Consider the following 19,372-nt stretch of genomic DNA (forward strand, 5'->3'; position numbering starts at 1 on the left):
GGGATACTGTGATAAACACATTATAAACATTTTTGACAGGACTTTTGAGCTCTGAACCTTGTAAACATACGTGTTGGCTACACATAGGTGATTAAATCATGCAGAAATGTCAATGAATATTGATGAGATAGGTGTCAACACCTGTAATAGTTCCCTTCCCCACTCTCAAAGGTAATGGCCTTCCCTGTTGTCAAAGGTAATTCCCATTTGGGATGTCGTTATGTCTCCCACATCCCACACCCATCCGGTCAGTGTGAATTGTAAGGAAAGAAGAGACAATAAAATCCTTTTTACAGTTTATTGAAATTACTGTGTTCGACCCCAAACATGCAATGGAATACTACAAAATAAGATGAATAAAAGAACAATGAATTGTCAGTCCTGATCAGGATACCAAGCTTCAAAACAGTTTCTGTCTTGTTGAAGGCAAAGGAAGACATCACATGCTTTGCACTTCCATGGGGTTTTTGTTTGAGAGCAAAGACTTTGAATGAAAAACTTTATCTATACCTGATGGGTAATTAGTTGACCTTTCTGGCTGCTATGATACGTTTTTCTAATCTGTTACGTGGACGGAGAAGTTTTAGCAACGCCAGCTGCTTTACATATGTTTTATCTAGAAAAGTGACAGATATGGTATGCATAGTTGACGGAGGCAAAATAATTCACTCAACTCTGAACATGTATGTACTATGAAAGGCTTTAGAAATGTTTAGCTGCAGCTTGCGTGCATCATGAATTGCAGTGCTAAGCATGTAATCATAATCATTCCATGGCAAAAGCTAGTCAACAAAACTTACTCATCACAAACATCCTCTGCCGGATCAAGTCGAAGTTCGAAATGGCAACGTTCATCCCCACTGTCCTGATTTTTGGGTGAAATGAGCTCCAGGCGCTGTGTTTCCCCAGAGCAGTGCCTGCTTTTCGGGTAAAATGTGCGAGCTCCAGGCGGTTTTCCCCGGATGAGCGCCAGGCACTGTGTTTCCCCAGAGCAGTGCCTGCTTTTCGGGTAATATGTGCTGTTGTTTATATGAGTAAATTTGGGCTTTGTCACACGTTTTCTTGCCTCGTAATTACCCAATAACGACCGCCGATTTACCATAATGTTATCATATGAACAGCTCTCGTTGCTAATGGGTTCGACATCAAGAGCTGTTTTCTGACTCAGAGACTGAAACGTGCATGCTGTTCATTTTATTCTCCTCACAAAGCTCTAAAAATATGTGTAGTTTCTATCTATCTATATACATTTGGAAAGTAGACTGTTCACGGTTTCTGGGGGTGTCAGTTTTTATGTTTGTAGGACAAAAACTCACAGAGATATTGATGCGGAAGTGCAAACATTCTATTTTCTCCCGCAAGCGGGAGAGCCGACCGCTAAGGGTTAAATGAAAAACAACTGTATTGCTGGCAGTTTGTGAGCAAACCTATATATTGTGATACTTATCTTCTATCGCAGAAATGCCTTCAAGAATGCTGATATAATATTTGTGTGTGTGTGTGTGTGGGTTTTGTCAGGCTGTAATCTGAAGATCTTCAATAATCAAGAGTTCGCTGCTCTTTTGGCTCAGTCAGTGAACCAAGGTTTCGAGGCAGTGTATCAGCTGACCCGCATGTGCACCATCCGCATGAGCTTTGTCAAGGGCTGGGGAGCCGAGTACAGGTGAGTCTACACTGCCTTACCTGAGCCACCACCATTCTACTTCAACACTGCACTATAATAGGAGATATCATTATGACTAAAGTCTGGTTAATGTTTAGTCAGAAGTGTTTCTGTGATCCACCTGAGGAGAAAGAAACACGGAGTATTGATGTTTGTTTGTTTTTTAGAACAGTACGAGGTTTTTGGCTATTTATAGAACCCTTCCAGGTTTCATTCCCGTATTTCTAAACCTGCTGTTTTTATGGAAGTCATTAGTAGGTATTAGTGTAAATGAAGAAAAGGTATCACAATGAGTCAGTGGATTTCTACTAACCCGTAAAGTGTTGAGAGGAGAGCTGAATGTGTGTCAAGCAGCTGAGTAGAGATCCGTCTGTCCGTCTGTCTGTCTGAGCTGTCTGTTTTTTCTTGTGCTGGTTTCGGCGTTCACTAACCAGAATCACCACTGGATGAACACCTCTAGATAAGCAAGCCAGCCATGTAAACTGTCAGGTCTGTGCTAGCAAGTCACACAGCTCTGAAAACACACCCTGCTCTAAGAAGTGTCAGAGTTTCCTGGTTTCTCTATCTCTTTCTCTCTCTCTCTTTCTCTCTCTCTCTTTCTCTCTCTCTCTCTCTCAACTGTGCCTTTTTGTTTCACTCTCTCTCGTGAGTAATCTTTTGTTGGAATGAGAGAAACCAAGACCATAATTGAAAGCAGTTGAGGATTTCCACTGGGAAAGTCACCATAAAGACATATGAGAGACAAAAAAAAAAAAAAAACAGAAAGGAAGGAAGAGTGAAAATGGAGAAATTCTGCTTCTCGAACAGAAGTAGACATTTCAACTCACTCTCTTTCTCGCTCTCACCGACACATTCGTTTTCTTACCCCACACTTTCTTAAAGCTACAGTGCTTAGGATTTTTTTTTTTTTTTGCTTTGTTTGAAAAATATTATTGAGTCAGGAAAGAAAACTACTCTAAAACATGCAGTTCCTGAGCTGCTGTATCCTAGAACTTCTGTAATAGTAATTACCAGAAACAACAGAGAAAGCCTGCTTCTCTTTTTCATTCTCAGGCCGAGCTGATGGGCTCGAATCGGTACAGAAAGAGTTCCCAAACGCACACCCAGCCCAGATATGTCCTAGCTCATTGTGCCCGACTACATACTCGACCCCAAATTAGTCGTACAGCTTGACACGGGACCTTATACATCATAACATAGAGGAACCTTTGCTCCTTGTCTTTGTGTTGGAGTAAGTCCATGGCCGAGGCCAATGGTAGCAAGCTAGCGAACTCAAAGACAACAGAGACAGATCATAACAGACAGAGGTATTCAACCAGACCTTGTGTTTTAGCTCACATTAACAGGCTAGCCTCTGTGCTGTGTGACATGAGTGATCAGAAGAAAAAGAAGCTTTATTTTTTCACGTGTACACCACAGTAAAATTCTTTCCTTTGCATATCCCAGCTTGTTAGGAAGCTGGGCTCGGAGTGCATGGTCAGCCATGATACAGCACCCCTTAAGCAGATAAGATTAAGGGTCTTGCTCAAGGGCCCAACAGTTAATTAGAAACTGGTAGTAGCTCTGAGCTTGAGCGCTCGACATTGATCAGCTTTATTTTAATTTCCCATTACATGGATGTTATTTGAAAACCTAAACAAGGTACCGAATACAACCGTGTTTGGCTTTAGGGACATTCATAACTATGTCCTATAGAATATACCCTCACCAGGCACTTTAATAGGAACACCTGATCAGCCATCAGAATTGGGGAAAAATGTGATCTCAGCGACTTTGACTGTGGCCTGGTTGTTAGTGCCAGCCAGGCTATTTTGAGTATTTCAGTAACTGCTGATCTCGTGAGATTTTCAGCAGACAGCAGTCTATGGAGTTTACACACAGTGCGAAAAACAAACCAAAAAAAAGCATCCAGTAAAGTGAAAATTATCTAAAAGCTCTTGCTTTATGTTATGCATTACACTGCTGCCAGCTGATTGGAAATTAAATGAACGAGCAAGGGCACAGTGTTCCTATTATATCGGCCTCCTATGAAAATGCCATCCAGAGAGCAGGCTGTGGAACTGCCGGGCGAACGTTTTGTCTGTTGCGGAACTAAATACACAGCTTTTAATATTTAAAAGCGTAAGTATGTGAAAGATGATTCATGACATTTATGTTAGAATACTTAGACAGTTCTTCATCCTCATCACATATTAAACTAAATTCCACATGCAGCACTGTGCCTGGAGCAGTACTTGGGCTGGCATGTTCCTCTCCATTAGTGCAGTCAGTGAGTCATTTATTCTGCTCACAGGTTGAATGGAATAATGTAAAGCAGTACAAACCTTAAACTGAAGTTAAGGCAATAAATCCCTGCAAATCAGAGCCTCATCTCATCTGTCACTCCCGTTCTTAACTCATCTTTCATCGTGTTTTTTTCCTCTCTGTCCTCTTACTGTCCCAACACCACCCCGCACTTCCTCTGCCTCTCTTTGATCTTCAGTGAATTTTCAATAGTGGTGGAGGAGCTGCCAGCAGCTCAAGGCTGAGAGTCATTCAGAGACATGAAGGAGTTAAAGTGTGCTGCAGAAAATAGCGGTCTGTATCTGAAGAGAGACACTCAGGGAGGAAAAGAGTGAGAGAGTTGTTGTTTCGACATTTCCTCAAGTGTCAAAGCATCTATTAAACTCAATTAGGAACACAGAGTGGAAACCACAATTAGACAGATTTGGACTTACTGTGTGTGTGTGTGTGTGTGTGTGTGTGTTGTAAGAGCGTGAGCGAATGAGTATGAGAGAGAACAAGAGAGAATCAGATAGAGAAAAAGCAACTCTGAGGAGAAGAGCAGAATAAGAATGGAGTAAGATGAGGCATAGAGTTGAGGTGTGTGTGGGTGTGTGTGTGTGTGCCTGTGTGTGTGTGCCTGTGTGTGTGTGTGTGTGTGTGTGTGTGTGTGTGTGTGTGTTGTTAGAGCGTGAGCGAATGAGTATGAGAGAGAACCAGACAGAATCATACAGAGAAAAAGCAACTCTGAGGAGAAGAGCAGAATAAGAATGGAGTAAGGTGAGGCATAGAGTCGAGGTCTCCAAGACCCAGAGACAAGATGTGTATGTGTGCGCGTGCGTGCGTGTGTGTGTGTGTGTGTGTGTGTGTGTGTGTGTGTGTGTGTGTGTGTGTGTGTGTGTGTGTGTGTAAAATGGAGAGAAGGAGACTGGGCCATTGTGTAATCAGGGTGGAATGTAGGAGAGTGTGTTTGGCAGTGATGGTGGTCCCTGTGAGAGACTGGAGTCGTGTAGAGCAGAGTTTACACACAGACTGAGCTCAAATCCAGACACACTAGTGTCACTGCAGCCACTCAGCTGTGTCATGACCTGCTGATTTATTACCTAAATAAATCATCTGAGATTAGTAGCTGCAATTAGTAAAGGATAAGACATGACAGGATGGTGTAATGCGTTACTGTTACCACCCCAAAGATGATTTTCATATATATTCATATTATACTTCTTTAAACGTTTACATTTTTTAAAAATGTTTTAAAGCCATAAGTCATATGTTTTAACCATGTATAGTTATGTTTAATATTGTTGAACATCGGTGAAACAATTTAGCTCCTGTTATCACTTACATTATAGCAGCTATAAACCGTTGTTTCCTCACCAGCCTCTCTTTTTTTCTGAGCTTAATTGGACCTCCTGGTGGACACTAGAGACTCCTTATATAAAAAGTTACATAAACATCTCCATACCTAAGCTTCACCACAACAATGATAACATTTTTCCATCCATTTATCCATCCATTTTCCATACCGCTTATCCTACACAGGGTCGCGGGGAGCCTGGAGCTCATCCCAGGGAACTCGGGGCACAACCGAGGTTGACTGAACGGGGTGCCAACCCTTCGCAGGGCACAATCACACACAAATTCACACACTCCGGACAATTTGGAAATGCCAGTCAGCCTACAACGCATATCTTTGGACTGGGGAGGAAACCGGAGTACCTGGGGAAACCCACGAAGCATGGGGCGAAGATACAAACTCCACACACACAGAGCAGAGGTGGGATTCACACCCCCAACCCTGGAGGTCCGAGGGTTGGGGGTGTGGGTCAAACATGCTAACCACTAAGTCACAGTGCCCCCTATGATTCCATTTATTTATTTGTTAAATAACAACAGATTTTTCTGTATTTGTTTATTATTAGGCGTAGGTCTGCCATGCCAGTCCCTGTTGCAGCTGGTACTACCTTCAGAGCTGCTCTTAATGAAAATTAATCAACACCATCTCTTTCTTCTCTCCCCTTCACCTTCTTTCTTTCTTCCTTTCTTTCTCTCACTCTGTCACCCCAACTCTCCATTACTCTGCTTTGTAGGCGGCAGACAGTCACTAGCACCCCCTGCTGGATAGAGCTGCACCTGAACGGACCCCTGCAATGGCTGGACAAGGTGCTCACCCAGATGGGCTCTCCCTCCATCCGCTGCTCCAGCGAGTCCTAGGAAAATCCTCTTATTAACACCACAGGAAGTAGCCGACCCAAAAACCCCACAAACAGATAGATATTCCTATAGGAACTGAGATCTTAAAAGCCATGAGTCAATAGGAAACTAGAGCCTTACAGAACCCACCCACTTTCAGTAGCACTTTCATACACATTCATCTCAAAGAGGAAGTGTGTATTAAACAGTAAAATTTTTGTTTCTGCTTTGTCCATATCGTTTATCACCGACGTCCTGTTTAGCTTCTTGGATCTTGGTGAATTGAATCAATTTGTCTGATCATGTGTACTGTAGATTTCCCTTTGTTGTCTTTCTGTGTACAGTGAAATATTAAGGAATTTTTATACGTTGTAGTTAAAGCTGTAGTTGTCTATATTTTGGTTAATTTTGTTTGAACAAAACTAACAGAAGAAAGCTCATTATGTAGTATATTATAAATGTTAATGTGAGATTGTGAGCCCTGTGTAAGAACTGTCCGAGGCATCGTTTTGCCACCTGCATGCTTGCCTTTTGATTTCATCCTTACTGAAATACCCCAAACCCCCCCCCCTTTTTGAGTCTCATGCCAGGAAAGTTTCTGAGAGGTAGAACTGAGCATATTCAGTGAGTCAGTTAAAAAAAGGACCCTCCCCATCTTTAGCCATAATTCCTCTGTGCTTTGAGATGCAAAAGTTAAATTTATTATCATTAATTGTTAAAAGAATGCACTGGTATTTTTCAGCCTAATGTCTGTCTACAACAGCGTAGTTACTACAGGCGAGAATTTCAACACGTCTCCCTGTAGTGAGAAAAAGCCCCCAGCAACCCTGCTCAATCAAATCAAAACTCACCTTTGATGCAAGGCTAACAGCAGTAAACGGTTATGCGTTACAGAACAATTGAATAAATTCTTCAGTCAAAGTTATAAGGATCGAAACTGTCCTTTCAGAGACGGGACTACATGTTAAAAGGGATGACTGTATCGTTTGTCTCATACCAAGATCTACATTCTTAGAGTGTAACAATTGTAGTTTTTATACTGTATTATTGTTGTGCATTGTAAAGTATTTTTAGATTTTATTTGATTTTATTTTGTATCGTTGCATATTTTAAACATATGTATGGCGGCCTGGGAAAACCCGTCAGATAGACGAAAACATAGCATCAAATAGACAGTCAAGACAATAGCATCGAAACAGTCTTTCTGCATATAACATAATCTGACACCCGTACTTTAAGAAACTATAAATATACTTCACCTAAAGTGACATGGAAATATTTTATGTACTTTTTAATCAGAGCAAAAGATCGTGTTGTTTAAGAATCCAGTTTAACAAAATAAGGTGATAAAAAGACATTCTGCCGATGTCAAAATGTCAGAAACATTGCAAGTGTGATTTCCTTACACGGTGAATTACACACTTCGATGTTGGATAGCTACAGTACATGCCGTAGCAAAAAAGACGAGACTAATGAATTCCGTTTGTGATCAGATATCGGCTGTCGGAATGTCGGTGATGCTCCGTGAAGCGGAGAATTTGAGGTGCTTGTAAAAGGGAAACAGAACTACGTATAGTAGAAAAGGGTTTTCCCAGGGTGCCACACATGGGATTTAAAAACTGTCATTAGAGTTCATTATGAGTGAATAATTTTTTTTCTCAGTACGGAGGAATGTGTGGAAATTCTCTGTGGTAATCTCACATACGTTACACCTACAGTCGATAAATAATAGGCCGAGATAGTTTCCCATAAACAGTATTGGAATGCTATACAATGATTTAATCTCACCATTGCAATGAGCATACACTAGCACATGTTTTGCGGCATTAAGAAAACAGAATGATGGTGGGCGGAGGGGGAAGGGTGTCACTGTAGATTACTGACGGATGAAAGGTTGTTATTACTCCTTTGGTAGAGCTCCACATCATTGTTTTTAATCTATCTGCATGGAGCCATGCCAAGTCTCGCACAGTGCATGTGTGTGTTCTCGTAAGATGTGCTTATGGTAGCTGTTTAATCTGTGTGCCAGCTGTCTCCGCTGTGTGTCTGTATGTGTCTGGCCAGGTTCCTGGTGAGTTCACATATCCCCATCTGTGAGGAACAGTTGACACTCAGCTCTCCTTCCTGTATGTGGAAGGTGTGTGTAACTGATATCCGTGCTGAAGCTCTGGTATTGTGCGAGTCTGTTCTATATTTGCAGCAGGGATTCAGTTCGGGTCCCTGGGTGTTGTGTAGACAACAAATAAAGAGGTTAAAGAGGATCTCAGATATCAATTGACAGCTTGTCATAGAGGCTCACATTGCTTCTCCTTCACTATAGATTGACTCTGATTTCATTTTGTTTGTCAGTTGTACAGAAAGAAATGCAACCCTGTTATCATTCAGCCATGAGCTAGAGTTTCTTGTTGCTTTGTTCATTCGTGTTAAATAGGGTTAATTCATCTCAAACTCACGCCAGTGTATGAATCAAGTATAATTATTTACCATCGAAGGTGCTGCAAAATACCGAGCGAAGCAACAAATATATTATACTATAAGAGTAATTATAATATGCCCATTTGTTAGTATTGCTGTAGTTAGTGTAGTAATACACCAGTAGTTATGGGGAGCATATGGTGCATTAGGGACATATATACAGGCCTGTTTTCTAGAGAGATAAACATCTAATGGCTTCTGCTTTGGAAACAATAGAGCAGCCCTAACAGGACAAAATCTAATCTAGACTGCACCAATCTATGAAGTGTCAGGTTAGTGGCAGTACAATTTTCAAATACAAAACGGTTAGTACATTAATGTGACTTTTACAACAAAGCAATGTGTGTACTGTATGCATTTTTTTCTGCATAGACCAAATATTGCAAGGGGCATTGTAATCCAAAATAATACAAAATATTTCGTTTTGGACATTTGTGACAACTATATCTCTGTTCTGTTCTAATTTCCAGTTAAGTAATAATATTTAAAAATATATTTAACACTTTAAATTCTTGATGTTTTTTTTTTTTTCTTCCAAAATGAAACTAAATGAATTAAAGTGTATCTATGGGTATATGTATGTATATATTCAGGTACATTTATTTATATTATAAACTTTAATTCAACCAAAACCAGCTTTGTTAAACATCTGTTACACAAGCAGCAGTTCAGCTTTCATTTATGTACAAGCATGCGTGTATAGATATCCTCACACTCTTCCTGGAACAGTTCACTCCATTCAGAGTGTGCCTTTGCATGAATTTTCTACTCTTGATACTAATCAATTCATGATTCCTGAATAGTTTGTAGATAAGAATTGTAGATTGAAGCATGCTTGTTTTCAGTGTTTGATGAGAGTTTCTAGCCAAGTACTGTTTTGTTAACAATTTCTTCAGGTTGGGGAAAAGAGGCAAAAAAAAAAAAATGCTGGCAGGTTTGTTTTTTGTTTTTTGGACTTCATTGTATTTTTATACTATAGACAGAAATAGGGAAAGGGCTTTAAAAGGGAAACATTTCTAAGATCGTGTATAGCAGGTTATGTTTTTGTTTGTTTGTTTCTTTTAAGTGCAGGCTGTCAGATCCTGCCGAAGTTCAAGAGACTGGGGATTATGAAATGCGAGGATTGCGCATGAATAATAAAGCTTCCTCATGTAAAGAACATAATTTAACATAGTTTTCACCTTCAGTGCGTTTTAGAGCATTATAAAAACGATGATGGATAGAGTGAGTGTGCCTGAAGAATGAAAGGTTGTCATTACTCCTGTAGTACACCATGAGTGCTATAATCTGTCCACATGGCCATGCCACGTGTCACACAGTTTCTGTATGTGATGTTTAGTAATCAGTATTTCAAAATGATTCAGTTATTGGAGTTTAATTGCAGGAACGTGCATTAAATATACTAGATAATATTTTGGAGACCTCTTTAGCGCTCAAGATTTGCGAAAATGTTAGTAACTACAGTTTACCAGGAACAGATTTCGAAAGCTCTAAATATGTTTAATCTTTATTCCATGCTTTAAGGCATTATGTTATAATAAATAGTAGTATGTATTGTTATGATAAACAATGATCATCTGTGATTATGTATAGCAGTTATATTCTGATATTGGTATTGATGGATTATGGATTAACCATCCTTATTGCCAAACAACATTAAAAGACTTTCATCCTTGAGAAAAGATTACACTTTTTTTATTTTGAAGTTTATCAGCAAATTGTTGAGTTAACTTTGAGTAGTATGCATTATTGTGCTTGTTATGTGTTGATTGTTTTAATTGTCTTATTCTGTGACATCGTGCTTAGCTGTGCTTATGCTTTAAATGTCTTTCTTTTTGTATGAAGATACACTTTATTATTTCTCTCTGCATTTAAAGAGTCAACTATACATGTCATTGTATTTGCTATTAATGTACTTTTAATAAAAAGGTATATCTCAAATGGTGTAATTGTTATTTGAGTTCATCATTCACTACCTAGGTCTGAAGAGAGATTCGCGAGAAAGTTTACAGCTCAAGAAAGACACAGACAGCGCTTTTTATCCCTTGAAGATCAAAGGTCATGACCTGTATAGGTTTTAAAACGTTCTTATCATCTCCTCATGTTTAGGCAAACCTGTATTCTTCAGATCCACCAGTCAACAGCCACCAGACACATTTCTAGCATGAGAACTCTCCCTACATTTTAGACATTCCAGACCATGGTAGTGTTGAATTATTTACGCCCGCGGGGTGTTTTCTTGGGGGGGGGTTGGGGTGGAAGCTGAGCTAATCTCTGGTACTATATTTTGAAGGACATAAACCATAACATGGCATAACAGTGATAATAATAATAATGATATTACACAGTTTCATGCAGCTTTATACAGGAATGGTCTCATTTCAAAATTGTAAATTCAAAGCACCTGTTATCTGCTGTATAAATACACTTGAACATTAAAGATGAATGTATTCATTAAGCTAGATTAGAGGCTTTAGTATCATGTTTCTTTGCAAGAAAAGATTGAAAATTGATATTATTTTGATGCTAAAACTACAAAGAATACTGAAATCCACATTGCTGGCACCCTTGAAAAAAGTCGGGCCTCCCCATTAAACCCTTGGCCTTATAAATGTGCATCAAACACTAATGGGATAAAAGCTTTCTGAGTAATATTAATCAAATAGAAATGGAAATACTAACAGTAGACTTTTATTCATGGTGTCACACCTTAAATAGTCCCAGACTCAGATGCTCTGCTCACAGCCCACATAACATCGTACACATCGTACATTGTACACTTCACATAGCATAGCGTCATTTTGTACACTTCGCTGCCACGGTTCAGAATCTTGCAGGTTGCCATCTGATTGGCTGTCTGCATTTCCCTATGTACACTCCACCATCTACTTTGAACAGTGACACTATGACTTTTTGTGGTCTGTGGTTGGTTGTTTCATAAATTATCATTCATTTATAAATTCATTCATTCATTCATTCATTTTCCTTAGGATTTTCCTGGTGGTGGTCACAATGGCAGATTGAGAAGTTCAACCCAGACTTACCGATCTGGCCTGGCCATGGTTTCCTCTTGATTCATCAGCAGTAAGCTATATTCTAATGCTTTACTCTCTCGATTTGTCAAATTATTCTCCATAGCAATGAGATTAAGCCCAGTAACTGTGTGGAGGAAACTAATTTCTACCACCTATACTAGCACCTAAGGCTGTAACTATACACTCCGGTCACGATTCAGTTCAATTCCCGATACTGCCTTCACGATTCAACTCAAATCGATTCTCCGAATATTTTGAAATTTAAATGATGACTGGAAATACTTCTGAATCATAAATAATGAAAACAATGTGCATTTTTAGCTGTATAAAACTAAATAAGTCGAAAATTCCTATGAACAGAGGTTTAATATTGTAAACCAAAGGTACTGCAGGGCTCCATATCTTCAAAATAAATAGATACATTTATAAATTCTCACAAAAAGTTGACTGAATAAACAAAGTTCATAAGTTTTACAAACGATCGACTGGGCAAATGATCGATTGAAACATCATGAGCTCTGTAGCAGCGTCTGAGGTGTTATTTTGACTGTAAAAGGTCTCCAAAGTTGGCTAAAATGTCTGGGTTCCAAGGCCTCATTCTTGGGCACTGTCGATCACAGCAGTGTGGGGCTGGTGTTGTTTGAAAGCTACTGAAGAGCTCTTTTTAATAGTTATAATGTGGTCATGTAACTGTTTAATGTATAATGCATGTCAGTCATTGTGATCTTTGAACTATCATGCCCAGCACATGCTCATTATATTTTAACACTATGGGTTGCACTATGGGACCTCTAGCGTTCAATTTGGATTAGATGCATAATTAATAGAATGCCGATTGACATGACATGAATTGCATATTACTGCAATGCACATCATAAGATATTTTTTTTGCACTGTGATGCACTCTGTCACGATGCACGGTCACTTCCCTACTATAGTGACCCACAGCTAATTGTGCACAATAAATGATGGACATTTTCTTTTTGTATTAAGTTTATACACAGACAGCAGGTGTATTCCAAACCTCCTTTATACACATTTGAATAATTTGTTAATTGCCTACTAAAAAAAAAAAAAAAAAGAATGTTACTGTTCACACACTGTTGGTATCCATGAAAGATTTAACCCCTGAATACAACCCAAAAAAAAAAGGTTCCTGCTCACACTTGTAAAGATCATTATTTGGTCCAGCTTGAACCTGGCAGGTCATTCTCCTCAGACATGGCTCGAATATATTTGAAGTAAATCTAAGTCTGTACTGCTATAAAATAAAAGCAGATGAGGCTAGATGGGGACTCCTGGGAAATACAATGCTAAGAATATCCGATTTATTCAGCACATGATTCATCAGATTTCACTGTGACTCGAATTTCTATGGTGGAATTCCAGGCATGTTCCACATGACAAAATGAAGCTTGATGTGTTTAGGTGTCTGGCTCTCCTGCTGTGTGTCTGTATTGCTTGGTTACCTGTAACAAAACCCCACAGCTACGACCCATAGCAGACTGTATAGACACTGTATTCTATTGAAAAATGACAAGCGTCTTTGTTCAGGAGATCCTCGGGGCAGGGTGAGACAAACCTGCTAATCTATTTCTCTCACATACTCCAGTGATATAATAATGGGACACCGATTGAGTGTTCACTCTCACCTCAGCACTACAGACGTGCACTTAGATGACTCATGTCATGCTTTAATCACCCACTTATGTGACTACATCTCATCATGTTTATTCAAATGGTTAATTGTCGCTACATGGGAAATACTTTCAAATACTCTAATCTGTCTGCACTGAAGCATTACACAAAGCATATAGTATTTAGCTTGGTTTTGTCAGATAGCATATTTATGCCATAAAGCTATGAAAGACAAGACCTGTGAGAAAGTTTTCCCATGAAAGGTACAGGCAGCAATTCCGATTCCTTTGAGGGCAAAGGTTGAGCTTGTACAGTGCTCAAAACTGTATCAGAGTGAATTATAGGCAAGTCATTTAGCCTAAAATGCCACCGATTATTTTGTCTAATTCAAGTCAATTAGTCAAAATAGTCTAATTTTACTATGATTCATCATAATGTTCAAGATACTGTATGTTTAGTTATAGACATCTAGGGTTATATTAGATATTGCAGACACATCAAGATGGAATTAGAACTAGTAAAAACTGTTTTATGGATATGTAGACTGCATATTATGATCCCTTAAAATATCCTAATGTCCTAGTAGATATCCTATCTTCCTAGTAGATAAGAATTTATCCTAGTCGAATTTCATTGCAGATATTGTTTATATCTTTTTACTAGTCAAAATTTAATTATGGATTATATATTTGAACAGTGGACTAGTTCAACAAACAGACTTCATATAAAACCATAAGGAACTTTTCTGTACTTTCACACTATCCATTGTTACCCAGATGAGGATGGGTTCCCCTCTGAGTCTGGTTCCTCTCAAGGTTTCTTCCTCTTAACATCTTAGGGAGTTTTTCCTCACCACCGTCACCACCGGCTCGCTCAACTGGGATAAATTCACACACTCAAAATCTGTATACCATGTTTATATATTTCTGTAAAGCTGCTTTGAGACAATGACCATTGTAAAAAGCACTATACAAATAAAACTGAATTGAATTGAATTGAATATATCTGGTAGCACTTTAGGATAAAAACAGCTTTCCATAGTTTTCTCCAAGTCCACCATTTAAGCACTGGTTATATAAAATTGGTTAAGTTGTTGTTGTTGTTGTTGTTGATGATGATGATGTTGATGGAGAGGCTTTTTATTGCTTCCTCCAAGTGACAATGAAGCCTCAGGACTTTACCAAGAACTTTCTATTTATATATTAAAATTGAGATGAATCCTCTTTAGTGGTTTGAGAAATCTATAGATGTGTCTGAATATTCTGTTCACATAATACATAATAATACATAATAATACATTTCTAAAAACAAAAATTGTAATGATGTCTGTTTTTTTATTCAAACAGTAATAATTGCTTGCTGCTACACACATGAACACATTAACAATATTGTCATTTTTTAACGAGTAACATATTTTCTCAATATTCACTCACAATAGCATTAAACTCTTTATTTTATAACTGCTAATAGAACTGTAATCTTGTTTAGTTTTTAGTAGATTGAGAAAATTGTATTCGTTTATTTAACGACAGAAAAATGGTGGACTCAAACATCTGGAACGCACTGTATGTAATGGAAAATTAGGTAATAGAGAAAGCCTGATAGATGTTTTAGTCAGTAGCCAAAGGTCAAATACCTCCCACGTATCACTCTTAAACCTGGAAATTTGGTCAGATCCCAAACTTCAGCAATAATACGGACAGGAATGTTAGCTACTGTTGGTTTGTACTGAAATCTCACACTTAGCAAATCTCAGCTCTAAATGATTTACAGTCTCCATATACAAAGATCCAAAGAATTTGTTATGAATCTTTTGTTCGGGGAAACAGACCAGTACAGATTAGCTGTTAAGTCTCTGAATTCTCTACTTTTTAAGCAGCTCTTGGTGCCCTCTGCTGGCCAAAGCAGGTCCTAATAGCCTGCTGTTAAATCAGTCACAGAGTCTCAGGTTTCTGTTTTCAAAACGCAAAACCCAACAGGGATAGAGGTCGAGACATACATGCAGGACACAGTGGGATAGTTGGGGACTGCTGAGTCGTTCAGCACATAAGCTGATTGTTTAAAGCTCTTTGATGGCTATTGTTCACCAACACCTGGTTTTCCTCTTTCTGAGCTACAGTGTGAGCGGCCATTAATGCCTCATGTTGCACTCATGTATTGTATTATTGTAGCTTGACATTTATGAGCCAGTTGAAGGAATTGTATGTCTCTGATCTCAATTACTCCATAAGTTCACAAGTTTTAGACATGTGCCATTTCACAATAATCCAACCATCCTTCCATTTTCTATATCGCGTAGCCTACTGAGCCGCGGGGAACCTGGAGCCTATCCCAATGAGCATCGGGCACGAGACAGGGTACACCCTGGATGGAGTGCCAATCCATCACAGGGCACAATCACATACACATTCACACACCCATTCATACACTGCGGACACTTTTGACATGCCAATCAGCCTACCATGCATGTCTTTGGATTGGGGGAGGAAAACTGAGTACCTGGAGGAAACCCCTGCAGCACAGGGAGAACATGCAGGCTCCGCACGCACACACAGCCATGGCAGGAATTGAACCCTGTGAGGTGAACACGCTAACCACCAAGCCACCGTGCGCCCCATTTTACAATAATCTAATACTAAAAACAAGTGTTTTTAAGATATTAAGAATGAATAATGAATCTATAGTAAATTATTGAGCATACGGTATATCTTCAGAATTGCCTTCACTTGCCTCTATTGTCCTAGGAAGTGAGAATTTTACTTATGATGTCTCCCATTCAGGCCTATCCATCTTTTAAAAATTGGCCATATACACGCCGTTAGCTGACTGTCCAACTGTCCTGAGCTGATGATCAGGATGAACAGATGACTCAAACTGCAAACCATCCCAACCTGCTGACAGTAACATAAAGGTCAACCGTACACAGCAGTGACAGCCCCTGCGTTTGTTGGTAAACAAATTAATCTTCCCAAAGGTCGCCATTTGTCCTGCTGTGCCTCCTTCTCCTTCCTATGTCTGTTCAGGAGGAAAATCTGTCAGCAACCTAGATCTAGCCAGTGGACTGCAATTTTGCCGAGCTATCAGCATTCTGCAGCACTAACACACACCTGATGGCGGCGTCGCGCGCTGCTGCGCCACAGCTGTCTTGGGACAGAAGACGCTACCGGCTTGTGCATGCCAATCAGAATGGTGCTCGATTCTCCAACTGCCGCTCGCTGGACACCTGCCCACTGGTGAATGCTGCTGGCCAACACTCCCTGCCTTAGGCCTTAGGCCTTCTGTTCACAATAGAGATAGAAGCTTCTGTCTTCTCTCCTGTGTAAAAAAAAAAAAAGTAAAAATATCTCCATCCACCTGCTCAGTTCCAGTGTGGAATTTGGAGCCTCAGTCTCCAGGAAACTTAAAGCAAAGAAATTATGCGCCACTTTATACTAATCATATAACAGGAATAAAATAGGAAATTTTGTTTTACCTACTACACGTGAACTGGCATCCCACCCATACTGTATTCCTGCCTCATTCCGTATTGTTCCCGGGATAGATTCTGTGTCCACTATGCTCCTGACCAGGATAAAGCACTTACTGAAGATGAATAAATGAGTGCAATATGTTACCCAGTCTTTTTCCTCTGTGCTTTTTAACCAGCACAAAAAGTCGTCAACAACCCTGGGTTGAGTTTCACCATTTTTCTGTACCTGGGCAAACTACAGTATCTGATCCTTCACAGCATTTCTGTCCTCTGAACAAAAATCTTGAGAATTCAATTTTGACTCCAGCAGCTGCCAGACCTCTGATTAATGGCTGCCCATCTCCCTGCCTACTGAAAGGCAGCCATTTTGAACGGCGGAGAAATCCAGTCAGTGACCCACTGCTAATAACCTCCACTTGAGCAGGCTATTGAGCGAAAAGCTCCGCCGTTTATTGTGCGCTTTGATAGTGGCATGGGCTAGAAGTGAATAGGCCAGAGGGTTAATAATCTTTATAAGGCTTTACCAATCCTGTGGGTGGTAGGGGAAAACAGTGACCCAGATTATCTACTGGAAGGCTTTGGGTTGATTGTAACCGGTGAACGGTAGAGTATGTGGGAGATACAGCCTGTAGAATGCTTTCAAATTTAAAGGTTAGGTCTAATGTACAGTCAGTGATATGTGGTTAGTATGTGCAGCAATGTATGACAAAATGCTAATGCATGATGTGTGTGTGTTTTTTTTTTATCATTTACATGTCTTTTTTGCCACTCAGTCTTAAAATCACAAAAAGTATACAGCTGACACATAGATTAGTTAATTAAAACGATCTTAAGGAAGGTGTTTTCCACATCTGCTAATGGCGTAAAAATAACATGTATTTCTAAGCGTACTCATGACACTGTCATATTAAACACTGAAATGCTTTAGTACAAAACTTTCATGAAAAGTACAGAAGCAGTTTGTTCGTTTAGTGATAGTGCATCATGCCTGTGGTGTACTAGCACAGCTTAAGGAGTAATGGCACAGACACTGGCAGCTAATGGAGCTCTGGTTCTGGTTCAGGTCCGACTGTCATGTTGTGTCGTCTCCCTGTCTGTTCTGACCAGATGTTTGGTGTAGCTGTGATTGCTGTGTTCCCTTTCATCATTGTTGGCGTAGTCTGCAGTTAGTAATTAACTCAGGACAGCTGATTTAGCATGTAATGAAATATCATGATGGACTGATGGGACAAGGTCTGGTTAAAAGTCTGTTTAAAGGCACCCTGCTTTCAAGAGTATTATTATTGCACTCAGAAGGATTTTTTTTTTTTTTGTAAAGTTACCTTATTAGCTAGAGCTAGCTAGTATTTAGTGTTTAGTGATTTATGCTTGGTTGTTTTGGGTTAGTTTGTTTTTTGTTTTAGAAATCCTGTCAGATTAGTTGAAATAAGATAGCTGTCATTTGTAGAATATTTATAGATATTTATCAATATCATTTCAAATTTGTTTTAGAAATTCTGTCAGTTTAAATAGCTAGCTAGCATTTGCAGTGAAGATTATGGACATCAATGTAACACATTCCCCCCAAAAATCCTGCCAGGTTAGCTCATGATTAATATTCTAAATTATGAATATATATATATATATATATATATATATATATATATATATATATATATATATATATATATATATATATATATATATGTGTGTGTGTGTGTGTGTGTGTTTGTGTGTGTGTGTGTGTGTGTGTGTGTGTGTGTGTGTGTGTGTGTGTGTTTTTAAAATCCTGTCATGTAAACTCATATTAGCCAGCTGGGTTACAAATTTTAATTGCATTTTAGTTTCTTTCTTTTGACAATGACGTGGCATTTACATTTTACTTTACATTTCCAAAGATGGACCCTCCTGGGAAGTTCATATTTACGAGTTGGGAAGTCGTAATTATAACGTCAGGTGCGTTCAAGTCACTTTGGTCAGAGCGAGATGACGGTGTACCTTCTCTTAATTAACTACAAAAAAAATACAGCATGTTTTTTTAACTCTCCTTCTAGAAAATGAAGAATAAAGATAACCACCAAAAGGCTGCCGTATTTCCCAAGACGGGCTGTAATGAGGTGAAAGGTAAGCTCACAAGAATATTACAAAAGGTGTGCACATAATTTGATTCATTTAAATCCCCTTCAGATATAAGGGATGAGTCCCCCACTGGCGTAATCATTCATGTTAGTATTTTTTTTTTAACTTGTCCTTAAATAATGACTGAAAACGATCAATTTCCACTTGGCCTTGTAGTGCCAATTTCAACAATTACATCAGGGAAGTGTTTCAATGCTATGAATAGTAAAAGCTCTTGAATGTAAGAGTTTGTCTTGGCAGGCAGATGTCTGAAGCAGAGCAGAAACACATGGAGGAGAGTTGAACTGGCACTGCCAGCATGTTTAGACGAGTACCAGCAGCAGGCACAGTGGCACTACTGGCGTCAGCGTCTGCAGAACAGTACTGTAGCACGGCAGAGGTGGTCACAGCCCGCCGGCTTCCAACGTTTCACACACTCTTTGTCTCTGTCGCTCTCTGTCTGTCTGTTTGCACCAGGGAAAAAGTTTCTACACTTTAATAACACTTTAATCACTTTGTGTTCTGATATCTGGCTGAAAG

At 39.3% G+C, this 19,372-nt stretch overlaps 1 protein-coding gene and 1 long non-coding RNA gene across 2 annotated transcripts in view; one reads left to right on the top strand and one right to left on the bottom strand.

The window, feature by feature from the left end:
- The window catches only part of smad3a (SMAD family member 3a), a 37,772-nt gene extending 27,235 nt beyond the window's left edge, over positions 1-10,537 (top strand). The window contains exons 8-9 of the mRNA XM_017459153.3: positions 1,519-1,663; positions 6,016-10,537. Coding sequence (XP_017314642.1) covers positions 1,519-1,663; positions 6,016-6,139 — 269 coding nt within the window. The 3' untranslated portion in view covers positions 6,140-10,537. The remainder of the gene's footprint in view (positions 1-1,518; positions 1,664-6,015) is intronic.
- Positions 1,695-2,496, bottom strand: LOC108259570 (uncharacterized). Its single transcript, XR_001810942.3, has 2 exons — positions 1,977-2,496; positions 1,695-1,784 (listed from the first exon to the last, which is right to left on the bottom strand). It is a non-coding gene; the product is annotated as an uncharacterized LOC108259570 (long non-coding RNA).
- Positions 10,538-19,372: the final 8,835 nt, after the last annotated feature.

This window comes from Ictalurus punctatus, chromosome 27, assembly GCF_001660625.3.
Source record: "Ictalurus punctatus breed USDA103 chromosome 27, Coco_2.0, whole genome shotgun sequence".
Taxonomy (NCBI): domain Eukaryota; kingdom Metazoa; phylum Chordata; class Actinopteri; order Siluriformes; family Ictaluridae; genus Ictalurus; species Ictalurus punctatus.